Here is a 22836-nt window from a genome sequence, read left to right as displayed (position 1 = left end):
TTTCTGTTCGTGTCTGCCTTACATTTAGACAGTATCTATACTCATTGTCGTTATCATCGTCTTCATAATCTTCATCACCATTAATTCATTTGCTAAATAATTCCATTTACTTCCGGCTACGCTAAATTTGCAAATGACAACGCACCCCAAGAACGAAGACTGCTTGTTTGGAACTGCTAAAAATGTCCAATGCAGATATTTTCTTTCTCGTTTATTTGTGTAAAACACTATCACATTTGTTTGGAAAACAAGAATGCCTGTGGAACAAAATCGCCAAGGCATACCATTACTCAAGAGCCCCAACAAATAACATATAATAAAAAATGCAATAAAACCAATATATCCATCATGATCTGAAAATATTTTTTTAAGTTCCTCTTTATTATGTTTCATCAACATTACAGCAGCTCTCTAACACAAACTTTTACTATAAAAAATAAATTTACAAAACTTTGTACAAAAACATTAACTAAAAGACCATTTCAAAGGGAACCAGTTAGGTAAATAGTCATTTAATATTGCTCACATAAAAATATATAATATTATGATGACTATATAATAATACATTTATTATTCAAACTTCATGATGGACACTTCCAAATTTTGTTTAAAAACTCTAGCCTTTTATTTGAAGTTGTAGCCATCGTCAAAAGACTTAAGTAGCTACCAAATTATTGCAGCCTACCATGATCACCAATAACTGTAAGCTTAAAAATTGGTATTTCTATTAACCACACTATAAGGAAATTCAATAAAAATGTACAAAACCATTTAGCAGATACTCCATAACAATTAGGATTTCATCTACAAATTTAAGATACGCTTAGTTATTTATCTAGTTACTAAATTTAATAAGAACAGTACCATAACCAATTTCAGCACGCTAAGCCTCGAAAAGTAAGGAGATTTAATCACTGCTAGGTAACATTTTTAAAAAGCGACTCCTATTCCACCATCAGCACCAGTAATGATTAATTTACATGTTACTTCTCTACAAAACAGAACTAATTAAAAATAATGCAGTATACATTTACAGCAACTATTGTATGCATCAAAAAAAATCTCAAAAAATGATCGTAACAAAGGTCATAAATTAATGCCCACATTCTGACTAAATACTTCAATGCTCACATGCATTCTTAGTAACTGCAGTACTTGGCATCTTTAAGCTGACCCAGAGAAACTAAATTTAAAAAATTTACAGTTTACTTGAGCCTTTGGCCTTGTCAGTTGTCAACTATTCTCTAATTTCTAGATTAGAAAAATTACAACTGCTCCCAGTTAAACACCTTTGCAATGTACCACAACATTGCAGTATTCTTGTGATGCAGTTCAAGAGCGAAACAGAACATTTTAAGTTCTATTACTTTCAAAATCACTCTACTTTAAATTGCATCATGCTTTACAACTATGTAAAAATATCATGCACGGACAGTACTCTACAAAAAAAAATTAAAATCAGAGGGTGGCAATGCAATTTCACTTTAAAAATGTTTTTTAAGTTTTGTTATGTTTATTTGCAAAGAATCACAATTATCAAGTTCCAAATTCACTCCTTCTTTGTGCATTATAAATTTATTGATAAAAGAGGAAAATATTTGTATACTTAGATGTCTAAGTAAATTAATTTGTCATATTGATACCATCTACTATACATTTGTTGATTAAACAATTTACCTGTACAAAATGATATATACATTGTGCAGGTAAGTAAATTGTCACTGACAAATAAAATTTTTAAATTCTGTATTCAAAATCAAATATAAGGCTGAAAATAAAAAAACACCTCTACTAGTTACTTTGTTAGGAATCATGATTTATCATGAAATTACTGGAATCACTACACCTTACATACTGTACATTTGAGTCTTCTTAAAAAAAAAAAAAAAAAGAGTTTATTGCATTCATACAATTTCAACTTTAAATAGATGAACTAACATCATGCCATATTTCTCTAAAAAAAATATTTGAGTGTTTGAAACAAACCAAAATGACAAGCTGCATAATCCTCAATATGATTTTCTTTAATTTTTTCTCTCTTTTTTTCTCTATGTCATAACAGAACCCCTTCATTATCCAAAAAAAGGGAGAAATCATTTATTGTTAAATAGTGCAATGTTTGTTTTTTGATCAGTTGTATTCACCCACTCAGCGATTCCCTCTTCGCGCATTAGAGGTTTGCAGAAGAGCTCTGGTAGATTCCTCATTTATGTAGGTATAGTGGGTGTTATTAGATTTCTTGATTACCGCAGCAGCCTGAGGCTTGTGCTGAGGACTGTCCACAATCTCTACCTCTGCATACAGAAGATCTTTTCTTTTCCTCTGTTCCATCTAAATATAATTGGTGGTAAGCAGAAGTTAAGGGGTACAAATGTACAATATCAGCCTCTAATATGTGACATCCAGGAGGTCATCCTCAACATCAACATAGACCCAGTCCCCTATCCCTTTTCCTTCCCAGGTAAAAGAATGGAAGCCTGAAAAACAGCTTCTGTTAAACCTTTGTTTAAAATGGGATCTGCTCACATAATTTAGTATGCTGCAAATTTACTGCATTGGTATTTGACTTGATACAACAATCACCACTTACTGGCATTGGTGAAGAGGCATGGCCAGGAGTCATGGTGGTGTAAACATCATCATTCTCAGCCAGAGAGGATGATGAGGAGGAGCTGCTCTTTGCACCAGAGAGCCTCCTGCTCTGCATTGCTGACATGTCCTCATAAAATTGATCATTACCATGTGGCTTGGATGATCCATCTTTATCAAGACTATAGCATCTTGTCCACTGTGATCTTGTGGGCGTCATTTCACAATACTCTAAATCGTCAACTGCACCCCCAGATTGCCGCATGTTCCGCTGGCTTGGCAAGGACCCAACCAATGGGTTGTTATTTAAAATCCTCACAAGGGGCAGATTCTGAGGACGTGGTTGCGATTGATAGTTTATGTAACTATGCTCTGGCTTAGGCATAGCGTTTCTCTTGTACTTGCTTTGTCTATCAATAGGTGGTGCCATGTTACAGTAACTGTGGTCTTGTGATGCCTGAGTCTTTGGCTTAATAGCTCTGTTGACTTGTGGTGGTCTTTTAAGCGTGCGATCAACCATTGGTGCTGCTGTGTTTCCACCTGAATTCACCAAATGACATAAAACTTTTAAAATCAAATATTAATCAAAGTGGAATTTTTTGTGTTGCTGCATTAAGGTATAGTGTGTACCCCCAATAACACATTTTTCTTTCAATGAAACAGCCAAAGAAAGTCTAATTCAAGAATAGAAAACTTCCCTCCTAAAATTCACCATTTACCTTTCAATGTTCATTTACAAGTTTGTTCCCAGTTCCCATCCAATACACAAGTAGAAGTGCAACAAAATTGTCAAGACAGCCAAAAATTTTCACTTTTCAAAAATCCATACACTCCAATTTAAAAATTAAGTAGATGGTAAAAGCTAATTGATGTACATGTTGTCATTAAATTAAGCCACGTATAGACAAATCTTTTTATTCTATACTTTCTCTGATCTTAACATCTTTACACTCATGTTCTAGAAAATGATTTGACATGATTTTGCTACATGGATTTTTTTCTTATGTGAAAGCACCACAAGGTTACCAGGTGAATTACCAACTCTTTCCTATACAAAGGGGAGGAGTGTTCTGACATGGACTGACTAACTGTCAAAGCCTGTTGAACTGTACTTTTTCGTGCTGTCTGTTGAAGTGATTGACCTACTGACATGCACCAGAAGTTAAAATAACCTTAAATGTTTTCTTTTTTACAACTGGCTGGTGGTAGGTGAATGGATTGCTCTTACCACAAAAGAAACAAAACAAATCTCTAAACCTTTTAACCCTTTAAAACCTAAAAGTGACCAGCATCTATTTTCTCCTTACAATAATACGGCTGAATCATTCATTTAAGACCATGAGAATTGAGGAAATGATCACCAATGACACAAGCTCTTGATTGTTAAACAAATTCTCCTTATAAACACCTTACGAAATTTATAAATAACAGTGTAGAGATTATCCATACTGATGTTAGGCTGTAAAAGGTTCACTTCCAGGATCTGATAATTAATTCTCCCCTCTAGCTGCTACAAATTTCCTTGCAAAGTAGTTGTGAGAATTTCTTGTTACTGGTCAAGATAACAACTTATTCCTGATTAGTCTGAGTCTTCTTATTGTATGTTTGCTGGATTATGTATGGACATATTGGGAGAAGTTAAGTGCTAACTACTGAACAGTACTTCTGGGAGTCAATAATAGATAACCTGCATACCTTGATTGGGGATTGCTGGCGGAGGCACATCATAAATATCATCAGTGTATGTTGGAGGGACATCATACAACTCAGTTGGATGTGTGGGTAACACATCATAGGTAGCTTCTTGCCTAGGAGGAACATCATAATTGGAGTCTCTAGATGTTAAATTTGGTGGCCTGTCATAAATATCCTCAGAATTAAGGTCATAATCAGGAGTCTCATCACTTAGAGACCCAGAGTCTCTGTCTTTTGGAACTGGAGGTAAAGGTGCATCATACTTTTCATCCTGGTTCTCAAATTTCAAGGAACTAATGCTTGAAAATGAGGCATTCAGCCCAGAATCTGCACTGACAGGACGGTTAGTTTTTGGTAACGTGTCATAATCATTTTGAGACTGATGTGGGGATGGTATTGGAGGTGGTACCCAGTTGTAAACATCAGAAGAATCTTCATTAGTCTGGGGGCAATAACTGTCTGAAAAACGGGGGTCCTGATTGTTTTTATCCATTGGCAAGCTTGTAACACAAGCTGGTCTTGCTGGGGGAACAACATCATATACATCTTGTGATGTAGGGCGTGGTAATGGTACAACATCATAATTTTCCTTTGATGCATCCTGCTGGGAATGTCTGGGTCTGTATACAGGTGGTGGGGTGTCATAATCACTCTGTTCCGATAGTCTTCCACAAGGTGGAACATCATAGATTTCTTGGCCATCTTGCAGGTCACTTCCTGAAGATACTGGTCTTGGTTGAGGAACAATGTCGTAATTTTCACTTTCTTGTGCTCTATAGAGACCCTGGCTAACATGTGCATTCTTTTTTCCTATTGGCTTTGGAATAGGAACAACATCATAGTTTTCCTGTTCATACATCTTGGTGAGAGGAGGAATGTCATAAAAACTTTGGCCGTCTTGCTCATCTACAGCAGATGCTCGCCTGGGAGGTGGAACAAAATCGTAGTTTTCTCTCTCAGGTGACTTCAGTGTAGGAGGTACATCATACAGCCCCTGGTCCTCCTGTGTCTCACTACAAGAAGATGTTGGCCTTGGAGGAGGCACCATGTCATACACATCCTGTGATGATCTGTTACTAGCCTGAGAGACTGGACGTGGAAGAGGTACAGCATCATAGTCATCTTGTGTAGGAGACAAAAGGCAAGCATTTGGTTTCACTCTTGTTGAAGAAGGATGAGCAGAGGAGTTGATTGGTCGAGGAATGGGTACATCATCATAATTATCATCTATTTCCGGAACTCTCTGGGGACTAGGTAAAGTGTCATATGGCTCTTGAGATACACTTCTTGGAGAAGGTACCACATCATAAGTTTCAGATGGACCCCAAGTCGTGGCCATGTTATGCCTTGGTGATACACCAGAAGGGGAGTGCTGTCCACTATGTACATTCATGGGACATGTAAGGCTTCCAATTTGTTCTGACTGCCTCCTCTGTTTATCGCGGTAAACTTGAGGGATTGGAGAAGGGTCTGGAGGATCACTTATTGACCTGGTTTTGTTTCTTTCATCCATTATGTGTTTGGGAATGGAAAGTGGACAAGGACCTGTTGGAGATAAGGGTGATAAATTGCCAGAAGGAGATCCAACAGGACTTGTTGGCCTAGGTCTAGCAGCAACAATCGGACGTGAATGTACGGGAGATGGCTGATGTGTGTTTGTTCTCTGAGGGGAGCTTGCATCTAAAAGGAAGAAAAATGCAAATAAGTAAGAGGTCACTAATTTTACAGGCCAACTTTTTTTATTCACAAAAAGGGGAAAAAAATGCACTCAAAAGTGAAGCTTTTGGAACGATGTTGTCATTCTTTTAAACTCCTTTCATTATCCTTGTTCTGATTCTGTTCATTTCATTTTGGACTCAATGTGAGGACATTCAATCACAAAAAATATATAAAAATAGTAAATCATGGAAAAAACGCACCAAAAATTTCACAACAGCATGGCACTTACTGTCAGTCTAACATCATTATTTCCTACTCAAAATATCTAACCTTGATTTTTAGTATCTATCCTTGAAAATCCACAAACATCGCAGATTTTATCCACCCAGTTTACCATTTCCAATTCCGAGTCTGCCACAAGATAGTATGTTCTTGTCTCCATGGCAATACTGAACACATACTTGAATTTTGAGTTTGTTAAATGTGACTCAACAGACTTGCAATTCCCCAAGTTAAGTGCATCTTTTATTGGTCTTTTGTCTTTGTCACTCTTATAATACTGAAGTTTTTGATTTCTGTGCAAAACAAAGTAGCGTTTCTGCCACTAAAAAGACATAAAAACAACGTTAGAACCAAGCAAAAAACATGATTCAATTAGAGTTAATTTTGTCTGTAATACATTCAATCAAATGACAGATTGTTATGTTTCACCAAGCACAACAAAAACTTAATAACCTTAAATTAGATAATTGTCAAACTACCTTGTTATTCATTTCTAAGATGTGATATTGAAATCAAAAGTTTACTATAAATAACTTCTTACAGGTGCCAAAAAATGCAAATAATTCAGAAAAACAAAACAGAGCAAGCCATAATTTGCATTAATGTTTATGCAACTTGAGAGGGCCTTTATTCCAAGAGAAAAGAACTAATTAAGGAAAGATGTTTTTAGATGTTTTTTTTTTATTTTCAGACCAGATGTGATGAAAAACAGCCAACAGCAAATATTGATGAGTCACTGAAACCAACTACACGTACATTATATTAAGTGCATGCAAATTACATATCAAGGAAATGCTTGTCTACATGACGTGCAATACTGACCAAATTATTTCCTGGAGCTTAAATCAACAATTATTAATTTTATATAATGACAAAAAGAATTTGGAAGGAAACAATATACAAAATTAACAGTAGTTCCTTGAAAACTGAGCTAGGAATGCTTCAAACTCAAAACTTAGTAGGAATCAACTTAAACATTAAGTATTTATCAAACCCTCCAGGCAAATTTATGTGGATTTTTAGCTAACAAGAAAGTTGACAAGTTAACACAGTAACTTACAAATTTTAGCTGCAATGAAATATGTCTCTGAAAAATAACACCATATACAGCATAAGTCCACCTCAGAAAATGAAATAGTAGTTTTCTAAGAAATGCCTTCCTCCTTCCTTATTTGTTTTGTTTTTTTCCTCTGTGCAAACAATTTACGACATTTTTAGGCTTAACTATTAATACTAATTAGGAAGTTCCATATTTAAATTTCTTTAGTAAACATGTTAGCAACAACTTTCCACAATGACAAGATATAGAAATTAAAAGTTGAATTTTTCAGAAAACGTATTAGAGACATAGTAAGCAAACACAGTTTACCACGGTTAAAATTTGCAAAGTTCTCTAACAGCAAGGACGAAATTATTTTGACTTCTGATATTGCTAGGGTAATAGACCTTTTCGTATCTCGTATTGCAAATTTATGTAATGTGTTTTCAATAAACCCACTATTGCAAAAGCCCGCAGGCTAACAAGTTGAAACTCGCATGCTTTAGAGAAACTTTGCTCTCATTTACAGATTAATCCCCTTTACAAACACAACACTCGGTAGTAAATATATCTTCATTGACTAATCATATGAAAAACGTTTGCATTAATGAACACTTCTGCGTTCCGAGAGATGAGAATGGTCGGAGTAATATTCATAGCGAAAAAGGAATAATTCCAGTATGGACAGAAGAGTTGCTTAAGACTTTCAGTATTCCCTTTGTTGCAACGGGAAAAACCGGTGAGATCATTTGTCGTTCGAAAGGATTCCCTAATTAAACTGATGGCCTACGGAAGTCGTAGCAACCATGAACACCTTGTAGATTAAGCGAATGCCACTAACATCTTAATTGTTTATCATAGTCTGTTGTTCGTAATTTATACCTTGCAAAACCCCGAATCATTATAAGGGAGTTAAAATCGGAAACACTTCAAACATGGTAGGGTTAGCATGCCGGATAGAATCTTTCGATCAGCTCGCTTCATTGATAGAAGCCCCGATCGACCAAAGATCAGTCAACCAGCGTACGCTACAACGAAGTCCCTGATTAAACAATTGTTCAAAACTGTCTCAGGCTAGGAACGGAAACTGGGTATTGATGAAGCGCTTAGCATATAAAATAAGTATGGATGTACCTCACAGGCTTCATATCGTGATAACGACCAAATGCACTCGAATTTAAACTTACAAAATCGAGGTATTAAATAATTACAGGGCATTTTACATAATCGCTTACCGAGCTGACTTTAAATTTGTTTTCTGGAGGCGATTTCCGCAGATATCCTGAGATCACGATATCTTCATCATCCATTCTCGTCATGAATACGTCTTGGTTCTTGTCAGTAGGGCAAATTGGCAGTAATTGCACCTTCTAGCGAAACGAGCACTCGACAACAAAAATACGCTGACGATCGATCCAACACGGAAGTCACCCACACTCACCCAGCAGACTAAGGCGAGTCTCTGATTGGTCAATGAATATCACATGGTACAACAATGCATACTCTTTGAGATCATATGCCAGCAAACAATCCGTGCGCTTTTCAGGCTCCGGCAATTTCCTGACCTAAATTGGCAAAAGAATTCCGACTTTAAAATCTCTCGTGATTCATGCAGGTCAAAGAATAAAACCTTCAGAGCGGTCGGAAATCGAAGAATGGATTTCTAGACAAACATGCCCTTGTTGAGGAAGTATTTCACAATTTTCGTGGGTGGAATGAGAGTGTCTCTAATGCGATGTGCAACTTTAATTACGTCATTTTTAGTTAAATAAGCTATATATTATGTACTTTTTTATTTGATTATTGTTATCATTTTTGTTGCTGTTCACAAGCTCAAGAGAATATTTCAATTTCGTTATGACAGATCCAATGCACTGTTGGCCCTAAACGGAAAATGCGGGTATTTTCAAAATCCATCCTATTTACAAGTCAGATTAGCGAAAATTTCCCTTTCCATGTAAGCTGAAGCGAAGATGTATTTTAACAGTGAAATTCGAGAATTTAAGTGACGTCACAAAAATTCACTTTAGATCCTCTCCCAGTTATTTGATCCGTCTCTAACATTATTGTTGTAGAAGGAAAGAGCAAACTTTAAGCTAACCGTCATTTTATAGCTTAAAAGTTTTCGTGCCAGCTTAAGCAAGTCAAACACATACACAGAACCGAAACTGAGTTTTCACGTACTTCTATTAATTACGGCTGGCCTCGATTGCGAAAAAACCGATCATGTATAAAGGCTTGAGGAGACAAAGGAAGAGGAAAAATAAAACTTAAAAGCATACACGAGGAAGAATCTATCAGGGGATTGAGTTTATTTTCCGTTTTCTGACGATTTCTATGATCGATCCCGAATGTGCTCACACAATTCGGGATATATTTTCAAGGACTTCGGGAAATGAGATCATCATGACCTTTCGCTAGGTGGTTTCCTCAGTGTCTAAGTCACGACTCATTAGGCAGTCACAACTTACAAGGAGGAAACAGAGACGTGATTAATCTGAAACGCCTCTGAAAGCGTTTCTGCTTGCCTAAGCAAGTTGCTAATCTCTTTCCGTGTTCGTTGAGTCGGCCTGCGGTGAAACCGCTGAGAGATGAATGTGTATATGGTTTACGAGAACATAAGCGTGAATCGCGATCGTCTTGGATTTCAGTCAAATTTAGCCCCTAATAAGTAATCATGATATCTGCCTGGGCAGAGAACGGAATCAGTCGAGATGCCAAATATTATCATACGTCATCAGACACGCGTGAAATAGACTACGAGGTACCAACACAACCTGAGGTCGTCACAGTTTCTGTAATTGGAATAGTTTTCTTAAAAAAAATTCTGAGTTAGTGAAACAAAAGTTATTTAAGCACGTTACCTGAATGAGATGTAGTCGAAGCTAGCTCTAATTTTGGACGTGTTTTAATTTGTTGCTGGTCGCTTATATAATTAGTCCGTCTCGTTGTTTCTTTATAAGTTGTTTCTGCGCTCATTTCAAATTCATCACCTCAGTTTCTTTCCTCTTCTTCCCTTTTTTGTAATTTGCATATTGAAAGCGTCTAAGCAGAAAATACGATCGATTATTACGATCCTGAAAGGAGAAAAAATATGTGGCCCATTTGCACCTATCATAAACTGTTTTTTACAAAATATTTCTCCACAATGAGTGCGTGTTTGACGGGTTTTTCCTCACGGTAAGCGTCTAAGGATTTCGTCAGTTTTTTACCCTGTTAAGTCGATCCTTAAAATAATCTCTAACCGGGTAGATAACAAAATATATCTGGAAAATGTTAGTCAATTAAGTTTGAGTATCTGCGTAGTAATGAGTTTTTCTTAACAGTTCAAGTGCGTCAAAGCTGACGATGAAATCAGAGGATGACTGGTTTCAAATTTTCCTGGTCATAAAACGTTGTTTAGCTCACGATGTTTATCGGTGTATTTTGATTCATTGACCCATATTTTTTTTAATTCAATAAGGCAATCAGCTTTGAATTCCTTGTTATTATACCAGAAGCATTTTGCCGTCTTATGAATAACAAAGGAACCCCCAATTCATGCAAATTATTTTATTAATAACCAAGGACGTAGAAGGGCTTGAGAGACAAGTCCGTCTGAGGCTCTTGCCAATCCAAGGTCTATATGGTTATTACTTTAAAATTTTTAATTATATACTTTGACCTTTGCTTTTTGATTTTGGGCCAAAACAGCGCGAAAGTGTCTTATGTCTAATAGGCCGAACAATTGAAACGCCTCCCCATATTTGTTTGCATACACCAAAGTTTTCCTTAAGTCACCCGGTGAGTGATTAGTTGTTTAACCTTCTCACCCGTCGACCGAGGCGGATTTCGATTGTCATTTAGATCATTTCCAATAATTTCAAATTTCGCGCCGAAGCATTCGGCTAAGAATCGATAATTCAAGATTTTTTTTTAAAGCAAACCAGCAAATTAATCCTTTCGAGCAAAGTATATGTCCCTAAATGGCGCACTCATCAGCCCTATTGTTAGACCGGATTTAAACCCAAAGTTTGATATCCATAGAGCAACACATTATTGGTACCTCGTGAATGAATGTTTCCAAGAGTGAATTTAGGGCGATCATGAGCGCTGTCCAAAGAGCTCTCTCCATCACACAACTGCTGGCCATGACATCAATACAGATGGATGAAAAGGAGTCAAACTCAACATTGAGGCTTGTCTTTATTGTTCGATAGATAAACAAATCTCTTTTGATAGCCCTGATAGATATCAGTTGTGGGTGGAACAGTCTCCATCTCAATTTTTATTTTGAAATAATCTCTACCCGCTGGTAGAAGGAAACATCGCTAACAGTTTGTCAGGTATTCATCCAGTTCTAGTCCATGCTAGGTTGTCGAGAAAAAATATTTCCATTCAGTCGAAAGATACTCGCCCCGTAACTGGACTAGAAGATTCACACCCTCCTCCCCACAGGTTATACGGAAAACTGAAACTGCGCCACTTAGACAGTCAGATTTTCTTGCGCTTCAGGTGGTTTCTTATTCAGTTTTTAAAATTTTTTTTTTGAGTTCTCATTGGCTCCTTGAGATAGAGCGCATATCAACTTACTGTCTTAAAACCAAAACTAGAGAAATCACAGCAAACAATCAGAGCGCGGGAAATTTCGAGTGACTAAGTCGCGATTGGAAGTTAGTTTTTCGTCTAATTGGTTAAACTGCTGGAGTGAGTTTTTTAGACCAATCAAAGCCCGCAGGAAAGCAAAACCAATGCAAGCCCTGATTAATTTCAACGCGTAAGTTAAAACTGCTCCACTCTCGCGTGTTTTGATTGGCCGGCGTGAACGATACTTATTCGAAATGAGCTCTGACAGTCACCATCTTTCAAACACATTTAAAATAATGTATCATATTTGGAACTGCATCATGTTTAATATCCTGGCTGCCTTTTAATATTCTAGGATAAGACAATCTGAATTCTGTACCATTCAGCACAGTACTCCAACTGTATTTTACAAAAATACAAGGTACGGGCGATTGTAAGAATGTCTACGTATAATTAAGAAATTAGTATTTTGCTTGAGCGTTTCCTTTAAATCATTTTCATATCAAAGTTCCCTGACTTGTGTGCTAAGGTCGAGGGAATATTCATTCAATAATAAGCTGTCTGATTTTCATAACTTTCAAATTTCCGCTCCTTCACTACAAACAATCCAGCACTCATTCACCCTTTCACTCCCAAGATCAGATTGTTAATTCTCCCCTCTAGTTGCTACACATTTTCTTGTGAACCAGATAAGAGAATTTGGTGCTTGGTCAAAATAACTTCAGCCTGATAAGTTTAAGTATTCTCATTACCTGTTAACTGGATAATGTATGGATATTACTAGGAGAAGTTACACATTAATCACCTCTAGGAGTTTAAGGGTTAAGGTGATTAAATCACTCACCAAATGGTGTACCTTTCTGTTTGTGTGCCTCATACCTTAATATTTTCATTAAATTCATTTTAATTGATTTCCTGGTTTATTTCATCTGTTTCAGAGAATGAAGTAAATCCCCCTTCTTTGTTTGCATTTGGGTAAACAAAGTTCTTGTGGTTGAAATTAAAGTTGAAGAATTGTTCTTGTTCCCAGAGACATCGACTGGATTACTGAGAGAAAAAAGACTTGGAGTGTGCATAAAATAAGCCCCCCTCCTCCCCTTCCCCCCTTCTCCCCTTCCCCCCTTCTCCTTCCCTACCCCCCCCCCCCTCCACTTTGGCTCATCTATTTCTAACAACTACAGAACATCACCTGCACTTGTATCACAAGAAATTGGTTATGTGACTGCTGATGACCTAAACTGCATTTTAGAACTTTCAATTAATCTTCAACTCCATAGCTTGGAAATCATTTAAAAGCACAATATTTCAACTCTGACTCTGACCTTTCTGACCATATTGTAATTCTATTATAGTTAAACTATTCTCTGACACAATTAGGTGTTGTCAAGATGATAATGATGATAACAATTCATGGCAAGTGGCATCATGATGACAGAAGATAACAATGGCCATGGCAACACCCAGAGTAAGAAGCGTGCAAATCAATAACAGTCCCATCAATCCTCCATCTTCCTCTGCAAGAGATGGGAAAAATTATAGTAAAATTTTACATGCATCTACTGTCATTAGCCCTTTTACTCTAATGATCTGATTGATAATTCTCTCCACTAGCACCTACAATTTTTTTTTTTGTAAATTAGTTACAAGAATTTGGTGTTAGATCAAGATAATAACTTCTACCAGATAAGTTTGAGTATTCTCATTACCAGTTCACTGAAATTGACTCATGTCATGAATGGTATCATATGGAGAAGTTATATGTTTATCATTTTTGAGAGTTGAAAGTTTGAAAGAATCAAACTTAATCTTGGCCTAAGCCATGCCTTTCCATGCTGCAACTACATAGTATGCAGAGTTCAATGTACATGTAATAACATACTATCTCAACATTTACATGCAAAAAGTACTCTATAAGGAGACTTAAACCATGTGAAGCTTCTGCTTGTAGCTGAAACAGTTGATTCCAATAGAACATGACATTAGAATTATGAAAAAAAAAAAAGTTACAGGAAAGGAAAGTGCTTGCACAGCCATTTGATCATTAGCCTTTGAGTCACTGGTGTATATAACAACAAAAACATTCAGATTTTTGTGCCTTCAATCAGTGTCTCTCTTACTTAACCCTTTAACTCCCACGAGTGACCAAGACAGAATTTCTCCTTACAATATCAATACAATATCAACCAGATAAGTGACGAGAATAAAGGAAAATATCAATTTGGGGGATAATTAGTTGATTCAATACTAAATTCTCTGAACTAAAATTATTAGAATTGTATGGTTGACAGTAAGGAGAATTACAAATTTGATCTGGGAGTTGAAGGGTTAAGATAAAAAATCCTACCTTGGGTTGGAGCCTCTGGTTTAACAGGTCTGGTTTCCATGAATTCTTCTTGAGCTAAGCGAAAAAAGCAAGAAATGGTATAGTTTGGAAGGCTATAAAATTATTCCTGTCAGTTCAAATCTATCTCTTTATGATTAGTTCTATCAACAGAAAGGACTTTTGTACCTTTTATAGCCTTATCAGTTTCTTCTGCCATCATTTTTTTCTGTCTTTCCATTGCTTCATATGCTTCTCTTTTTAGTTGTTTTTCTTGCTGTTTTTGTCTCTTTCTAACTTGTTTTTGCAGTTGTTCTTTCTCTTTCTCAAGTGCTTTTTGCTCTACAACAGAAGAATCCAGTGTTAACCTTTATATCCAAACATCAATATCCATCTTTCCCACACTCATTTCCATAGTATTACATTTCCTTTGGTAATGACAAGGAGAGTTTCCTTAACAATTTAAGTTTCTCAGCTCAGCAATCATTCATTTTATTCCCATGATCTTTATGAATCATTCAGCAGTATTACTGTAAGGTCTGAAATTAGATACTGGTCTCTCTAAGGGTTTACAGAGTTAGGGTTACAATCCAATAAAATAACAGCTAAATACACAAATTACATGTTAATCACAGTTAAAACATTTTTTTTGAGTATTTGAGGCCCAGTATCAATTTGTGACCCAAAAATGGTGAACTTGTTTCTGAGGATTAAAGAACTTGTGGCACAGGAGTGAGATGAAACCAGGTATCAAAAACTGTTGCATTCACAATTTGTCACCTTCCACAGTCACTCCACCAATTAAATTTGCACAAAAATACAGTGGGTACCAGAAATTAATGGTTATAAACTGTTGATCAATGCATCTTAAGTACAAGCATACATGCTCACCTCTTTCTAATATTAGCCTTGCTTGGTTCTCCTGTTCCTCATTAGCAGCTAACACTTTAAGATAAGTCAGCACCTAACAATTGTTATGAGATTTGATACATATTTTAAGCAAAACTATAACAGAATTCTTACATGTAATTGGTTGTCATCAGCCCAATTTGAACACCAATTAAACAATTAAAGGGACAGTTAACTTGTCATGCCTGTGTGAGACAGCATGTGTCACGTGTGTGCACTGTTGACTCCCATTTCCCCAAGTTAACTGTAGTTTTTTTTTTATGAACACCTATAATAATTATTGATGTCTAAGTTCCTTTCTCAAATTTTGTCATATTCTTGTTTAATTGGTAACAGGACTTTGTGTTGTCCAATTCTGTCTGTTATTATACTTGTGATTACAGACTGACATTTGTCACTGAACTTACAGTGAAGCAGTCTTTTAACAACTTCTCTAAGAAATCATGACATCATTAAATTGCTTAAGTTTGATTTAAAAAGCTGTATGTCAGTGTTCTTATCCAAGTGTGTTGTACCTTTTCCAAGATGCTCATCTAGTACTTTTGATACTTATCAAGACAGTTTACCCATTTGCAAGAGGAGCAATAATCTCCTGCATAGCATAAAAGACTTTAGACTAAGATGTGTTGTTCCCTCAAATTTTATATTAAATCAAACATAAAAAAGAGTTATTGTACTTACATTTATAGCACACTGTCTACACTCTTCTTCCTTTAAACAATTTCCAATGATGTCTGGCAATAATGTTTGCATAGGATTATTCTTTAAGTCCAACCATCTCAGCTCCCTGAGGCTTACACAACTAACTGGCAAGGAGCTCAGCTGATTACTATAGAGGTCAAGTCGCTTCAGTTGGCTAAGATTACCAAAGTCCTTTGGAAGTTCTGTGAGAGCATTCTTACTTAAGTCCAGTTGTACTAGGTGTCGTAAGGTACAAAATGCATCCTAAAAAGGTAAAGCATAACACAAAGGGATCAATGCAGTTGTTTGTAGTCATAAGACACAGTCAACATTTTAATCATCTACAGATGAACTGAGTTGCTTAAGCCCAGTTGTACTAAGTGTCGTAAGGGGCAAAATGCATCCTAAAAAGGTAAAGCATAACACAAAGGGATTATTGCAATTGTTTGTTGTCATAAGAAGCAATCAACATTTAAAATGAACCCCTCCACAGATGAATTGAGTTGCAGTTGAGGTACAGTGTAAGTACACAAAGTCTATACTCAAGCTGCAGCTAACAGCAGTTTCCATAGCATGGAACAACTAGATTACTACTCCCCCCTGGATGGGATACCAGTCCATCACAAGGTTGACTCTAGTTGGATAAAATTTCATCAAGCTTCCCTGACAATTGGCAGGTTCCATTTGTAATCCTGGGTGGAGAGACACACTGTAAAGGTAAGTTCTCTCGCCTATTAATTTTTTTCTACTAGCAGTGATCTCTTTAAGAGAGCTTTAAGACAAATGGGAGCAGGGAAATTTAAAGACCTCTTGAAATTTATATTTTTGCAATAAAGAAATAATGGTTAATGTTCTTATAAAGTCTAAAAGCCACAAGCTAAATAAAGATTTCTACAGCTTAAAAATATGCATGCATTTGGTATAAATTTCACAAATTCCTCATTTGCAATTCATGTTTATCTTATCAATTCTAATTCATCCTTACTCGGACCTATTTTTGCTTTTAGTCACCTCTGAAATTATTTGAGAAAAGTACATTGCAATTCTGTGACTTTAAAAAGATGCAAAAAAACTATAACTCCAATCTCATTGCACCTTGACACCACCTTTTACATCTGTCAGTGACCAATATCTCCTGTAGGTTAATTTGCACTATAAATTAAGCAAACTGCCAAGCTAAAAAGGCACTGCAATTTTAGTAAATAACCAGGGGATATATCTTTAAAGATGAAATTCTCAGGACTCCTAGTCAACAAAAAAAAGACATGTTTAACCATTTTTCTCACAATGTCAACTCACTCTATCACATAAAATTTAAACCTGCTTGCTTGTCACTGAGAGATAATCATTATTAACACTAAAACCCTTTGTCAAAAAAAATTTTAGTCAAAAATACTTTTAATTATACATTCAGAATTTCCTTAAAATGTGTTAGCAGCCTTCATATTCAGCTGTCATACTTAAATTGTTTAACTACCCTAACAGCATCATAAATAAAATATTATAAATAGGCCAGCATGGACTGTAAAATATACTTTATATGCAAAAAGTGCTAAATTCCCAATTTATATCTGCAGAAAGGGCTCAGCGGCAATAAATAGCATTTAAAAATCCCAAATCATTTCTGGCGCCAGGAAAGAATCTTTCGAATTCCCGACAATGAAAACAATTCCCGTTCGATTTTTCAAATAAACAGCTGGTCATTTTAATCACCGTTTGAATGCACTGGATATGGACGCAACATAATACCAACATCGCAGCGGATATAAATTGTGATTTTTCGAACCTCAATGGAGTCTTCGCTAGAGTACTGTATTCGTGAGCAACATTTCCTCCAAAGATTTTTTTTTTAATTTTGCAACCTACAGTGCAAATTTTATGTGTAGACGCTCGTCTCGATTATTAATGTTGTTTCTGGTTCTAAGTGTCGCATTAGAATATAGATTACAAAATTCTCACCGAGAGTATAGTTAAATTGTTACAGGATAAATCCACAATCGTCGCCCTTGGCAGAGAGGCCTATGGAGATAATACATCCACAGAAAATGAATTATTGGAGGAAAAAGATACGCAACCTATTACTCATAAAATACAAATAAATAAACTACAAAAAAACATTATTAATACCGGATTTGCGCGCTACAAGCAAGTCGATTGAGATAGGTTTTTCAAGCAACACGTCTGTGAGAAAATCAACGCGCTCGGGAAGACTCAGTAAAAGTGGCCGAACAATTCTATCATCTCTCAGATGTGTCTTAATATGTTTTTATGCACTTAAATATCTATGAAACTATTTGACTGATATGCTAGCGACCTCCTACATACATTGTTCGTCATTTAGTACCCTATCAATTTATCTCCTAACTTGAAGATACTCTGTAATAGAGTGAGTAATGGTTTCAGAATGTATCAACCTTTTTCTCTTTAAATAGAACCCTACAGGACAAGTTTGCCGCACATAAGGAGACTAGGAAGATAAATGCCTATTCACCCCAAAAATTAAAAGAATCAACGTTAAAAACAAATTTACAGAAGACAGTTAGCACTATAAAAATAAATGGAAATTCGCGCGTGGTCTCTGAAGTCACTGATCTTTCGATCGGAAGTTAAAAACGCTCACCATTTCTCGTATTGGTACTTTTGCCAAATTGCACAGACTCAAGTCTAGTTCCTCTCCATCTAGTTTGTCTTTGATTTCCTCCTTAGACAATTTTCTAGTCATCTTTGATAGCCTACTTCAACTTTCACATCCCATACACAGCTAAGTAGATGTACAGGGTACTCGTCATCCCAAACGAGACTGAGCCCGCTGTATCTTTATGGAAAAGCGATACAAAAGAGCAGGTGGTTCCCAATCTCTTTGGAATGCCGTGCTACACGGCCATCGTCCAGCTGTACCAAGCTTCTAGATTTGGGCGGGGATCACATGGTTTTCGGGGAGAACGGAGAAGATCAGTCGTCTCTCAAGATATTACAAAGCCTTATGGGATCATGTTTCGTTCAACGCCCCTCACTCCCGCCACCCGGCGATTAACAATGACCAGTCCATTAACGAGCCTTAAAATACCCTTTCCTCCTCTTGCTTAGTTTTGATACACTTTAAATTAGACTCGAATAACAAATTGAAATTTATGAACGATATCAGTTATATAGTTTTGGCTGAATCTTTAAAGTCTATCGTCATTCTCTTCTAAGCAACTCCCAGAGAGACAGATAAATACGGATTCATGACTTCTGTGCATTTTATTGATCAACTGTCTGACAACCAACTAACAAAAAGGAAGGAAATTTTATGTTATCAACTAAGTTGATCAATACAATACAATACAATACAATATTTATTTGTCATATACGACATTTACACATGGAAAAAAAAAATGAAGAAAATTGATGACAGAAAATAAATGGCGAGAAAACCTGAAAGAAACCACGAGGCTTATAACAAGTCAGGCTTTCTCACTTAAAATAACTAATCTTATATTAGAATTACAATATGGACTTATGGTAATTAACTTTGACCGCGCACACGTACACACACACACACGCACACACATATTAAGTAAATTAGTTAAGAATTACTGCCTTACAGAAGCTAATACTTAGAGAGAAGAAATTCCTTAAGCTTTCTTTTAAAAGAAGCGGAGGAGGGAGAACTAGTTATGTCAGAATTTAACGAATCATCACGTAAATTGGCCACCGTAAAGAGTATAAAAGCTGACATTTCGAGCGTTTCGATAGGTCAGCTTTTAGACTCTTTACAGTGGTCAATTTAAGTTATCAACTCAGTAGAAAACATCAAATTACTTTGTTACACTCTCCCACCGACGCAGCAACACAGTTTCTTTAGTAACTTACCCCCATTATCCCTTTCGCAAAAAGGTAGACTGAGCGTGAAACGAGAGTCTAAGTGGGGTAAACCGTTAGCCATAACACAGTGAAAAATATTAGCTGTTAGGCGAAAAATTTAAGAATTTTAACCGTTAGTCGTAAAAAAAATTAACCATAAATATTGTTCTTTTAATAACAAGGAAAAAGATTAATCGGAGACCGTGAAAAGGTCATGACTTTAAACCGTTAGCTGTAAAAGCAATAACTCCTTTGAGAATCTCTTAAACATTATCAATGCAAGGCTTCGAAAGGCTCCTTGATAAATGGTTAAATGAAGATAGAATGAAAAACCAAACAGAATTTCAAAAGTAAGAATCGATAAACACCCATTTCAATATAAAATCTTCTCTCAGGACTGCTCTTCTTATAGAAACAGAATAACTCGCCTACAGGATTTTTTTTTTTTGTCAAATAAGGTTTTACAAAAGGCCTCATCATATTACGTTGTCAATGGCAAATAATTATAACGTTTACTATGGTATGATTTTTAGGAAACATAGCTCCTCTTGGGAAAAATCTAACAGATGTTAAACGAATGCAATAAAGGAGATAACCTGCCGATCCCTAGTCCAAGGGGTGAGATGTTTATATGACAGAAATATTTCAATTTTTCACGCAAGCTATTATTATTACGAAAGAAAGTCCAGCTATAAGAAAGTTTTCATTAAAAAAAAAAAAAAGATCACATGTTCCTTTTAAACAGAATGATTTCGAGAAAAGTTCACCATTGATTGCAGCAAGTATCAAAGACCAGCAGAACTGAGCACGCTGTACAGCATGGAACTCGGCTATGACTCCTTCCCGGCTCAATGTTTTACGTTTTTAACATTAATACTAGATGAAATAATCTGTCTTTTAACTGATAAATGGGTTCAAAATTTATGGCTAATTTTACATTGAAAACATCCTTAAATTCGCCAGAATTTGACCGAGAAATATTATATAAATGTTTAAACTAGCAATTCATTCTCTTCTCAGCATGCATCGAGAACATTCAATTGCTGAACCTTTCGCCAACTTCTTGAAAAAATATCGAAAAATCTGTTAAGCATTTGATCTAACAGATAGTTGAGTTTACTTTGGACCGGCAAAGGGTACTATTTGTGAAGGAAAAACATTAACTTGCTAAAACTAATTCTGTAGGGCAGACACCATAAATACTTTCTCCGTTTTTGAATCTAATGCTGCCCTCGCTTCAGGTTTACTCTACCAAGTGGTCATTCACAATGCAAAGGTGTCATTGGATGGATTTTCTTGGCCACCGTCAATTCCGACATAGAAGTATGTTTTGAAACTCCCTTCGCATTGCTCGATTCATCACACCATAGATCACCGGATTGATCCACGCAGAGATGGATGTTGACAACATTGTAATCGATAGTGCAACGGATGGAATGGAAATATTAAAGCCATATTCTAACATTGACAAACAAATCCAAGGAAACCAGGTGGTGCAGAATCCAAACACGGTGGCAAAAAGAACTCGACAGGATTTTATCTCCTGTGCCCGCACTGCACCTGAGCTATTAGCTCCTTGAAGAGAAGGGGCGACAGCATTATTGTGTCGTAGTATGACTCGATAGACGCTTCCATAACCATACACTACGATCGAGATTGACAGCAAACCAAAGCATGAGTAAGTGATATTACCAGCCTTAGCAGTCTCTATACGGAACATGGGGACGTTTGGATTCCACATGTAAACAAATTGCGAAGAGAAAGCAACGGTAAATGAAATAACACACATTACTAACCAAACTAAAATGATCGACAGAGTCGCTTTCATTCTACTGAAGTAAATGGAGTACCTTTGTGGCTTTACAACGCAAAAATATCGATTTAAAGCTGTTAGTATAAGGGTACAAACGGACGCTCCAATCCAGAGGAGCTGAATACAACCTACAAACTGGGCAAAATTGTAACCAAATGGCCACCTACGTAAGCCGCAGGCGATTGCTTTAAAAGGAAAAAGAAAGGTAGCTACAGTCACATCAGCCACTGCCAGAGACAGCACGTACAGGTTAGTGATATTTCGTAATCTCCTGTTCCTGTAGAGAGCGAGAAAAACGAGTAAGTTTCCAGCTAGTGCCAAAAGTGTCATGAGACCGAAATAAATTGTGTGCGTGACGACGATTGTCAAACTTCGTGTATCCTCCTCTATTTGTATCATTCTTCAGTGACACCAAAGGTTAGACAGCTGATAACAACAAGCTATTACTAAAAATACAAGTAATAAAAAGGATCACCGCCGCTTAAAGTTTTTAAATGATAGAAGCCGTTCCTGCTCCTTCGTGGACTTATCATCCCCAGATGAGAGCTAATTACCTTCAGATTTAATCAGACTGCTCTTTTGGAAGCAATAGTTCTTCTCTCCTAAAAAAAATTGGCAGTACAGAACTTTTTCGACCAATAGGGAGCATATTCGGGCTATAAAAGTGACAATCGTGCAGCACGCTGTTATTAGTTTGAAACTAATTCCTTACCTAAATTGAATCAGTGACAAAGCATCTTTGATATCTCATCTGCCTACCATATAATTGGAACTTAATTCAATAGGCTTAATCGGTGCGTTGGTACTGCACGTGTTAAACCGACTCTGAAACCAGTCATTAACTTAAAGACTGAACTGTTTGATCCAAATTACATCTCAGTGTGAATGAAAACCGGTTCAAAATAGATAAAAAGATTTTTTTTATTTTCCACAACATGCACAATATATCATACAAAAAACATCAATCAACAACTGCAGTCCACGCTATATCATTGGGTAACGTGTAAACAGTAATTCGTCCAGAAGTCCCGGTCTGAATATTACCTACCAAAAGCCTAGCAGTTTAATATGAAGGGAAGAAACAAAATAAAAATGTCATTTAATTTTATATTGCATAATCTTCGAACCTTGCTGCACATAATACGTTTAAAAAGTATAGACAAATACAAATTATTTTTTGGAGCAAAAAGCTGCAACCAACATTCTGTTAATTTTTGGCAACGTAGTAGTTTGAGAATTTTTTCTCATGACTCTGTTTATGACACCGTATACAACAGGTTTTTTTCAGCCATGAGCTAAAGCAGTTGGATCGAAATTTCAACGAACGACTACTGCAACCAGAGTATAAAGCTGCCATGAGCACCAGAAGGAAAAGAAAAATGCAGGAGTCTGGGTTCGAAGCTTCTCCACTTCATAGTGTTGTGTTCTTTGGCAAGA

The 22836-nt window shown here is 36.3% G+C and overlaps 2 protein-coding genes across 4 annotated transcripts; both read right to left on the bottom strand.

Moving 5' to 3' along the window:
* Positions 1 to 496: 496 nt before the first annotated feature.
* LOC113681096 (uncharacterized) lies at positions 497 to 10260 on the bottom strand. Of its 3 annotated transcripts, none has more exons than XM_089192272.1 (6): positions 10129 to 10260; positions 8500 to 8829; positions 6274 to 6547; positions 4285 to 5964; positions 2591 to 3129; positions 497 to 2331 (listed from the first exon to the last, which is right to left on the bottom strand). In XM_089192272.1, the coding sequence occupies exons 2-6, from the start codon at positions 8581 to 8583 to the stop codon at positions 2149 to 2151; spliced, it is 2760 nt and encodes a 919-aa protein (XP_089048398.1). In that variant the 5' UTR covers positions 8584 to 8829; positions 10129 to 10260; the 3' UTR covers positions 497 to 2148. The 3 variants fall into 3 exon arrangements, with proteins under 3 accessions (XP_089048398.1, XP_027053963.2, XP_027053964.2); XM_027198162.2 differs by lacking the exon at positions 10129 to 10260 and adding an exon at positions 7286 to 7312 and having other exon boundaries at positions 8500 to 8701; XM_027198163.2 differs by lacking the exon at positions 10129 to 10260 and having other exon boundaries at positions 8500 to 8934.
* A 1876-nt stretch (positions 10261 to 12136) lies between these two features.
* Positions 12137 to 18556, bottom strand: LOC113681121 (leucine-rich repeat-containing protein 59). Its single transcript, XM_027198193.2, has 7 exons — positions 18361 to 18556; positions 17700 to 17759; positions 15741 to 16004; positions 15042 to 15114; positions 14340 to 14492; positions 14175 to 14228; positions 12137 to 13344 (listed from the first exon to the last, which is right to left on the bottom strand). The coding sequence occupies exons 1-7, from the start codon at positions 18460 to 18462 to the stop codon at positions 13214 to 13216; spliced, it is 837 nt and encodes a 278-aa protein (XP_027053994.2). The 5' UTR covers positions 18463 to 18556; the 3' UTR covers positions 12137 to 13213.
* Between the last annotated feature and the right edge of the window lie 4280 nt (positions 18557 to 22836).

The sequence above is a fragment of the Pocillopora damicornis genome, chromosome 13, assembly GCF_964200805.1.
Source record: "Pocillopora damicornis chromosome 13, jaPocDami1.2, whole genome shotgun sequence".
Taxonomy (NCBI): Eukaryota; Metazoa; Cnidaria; class Anthozoa; order Scleractinia; family Pocilloporidae; genus Pocillopora; species Pocillopora damicornis.
Note: the sequence above shows the minus strand (reverse complement) of the source record. Positions and strands in the feature narration are given on the sequence as shown.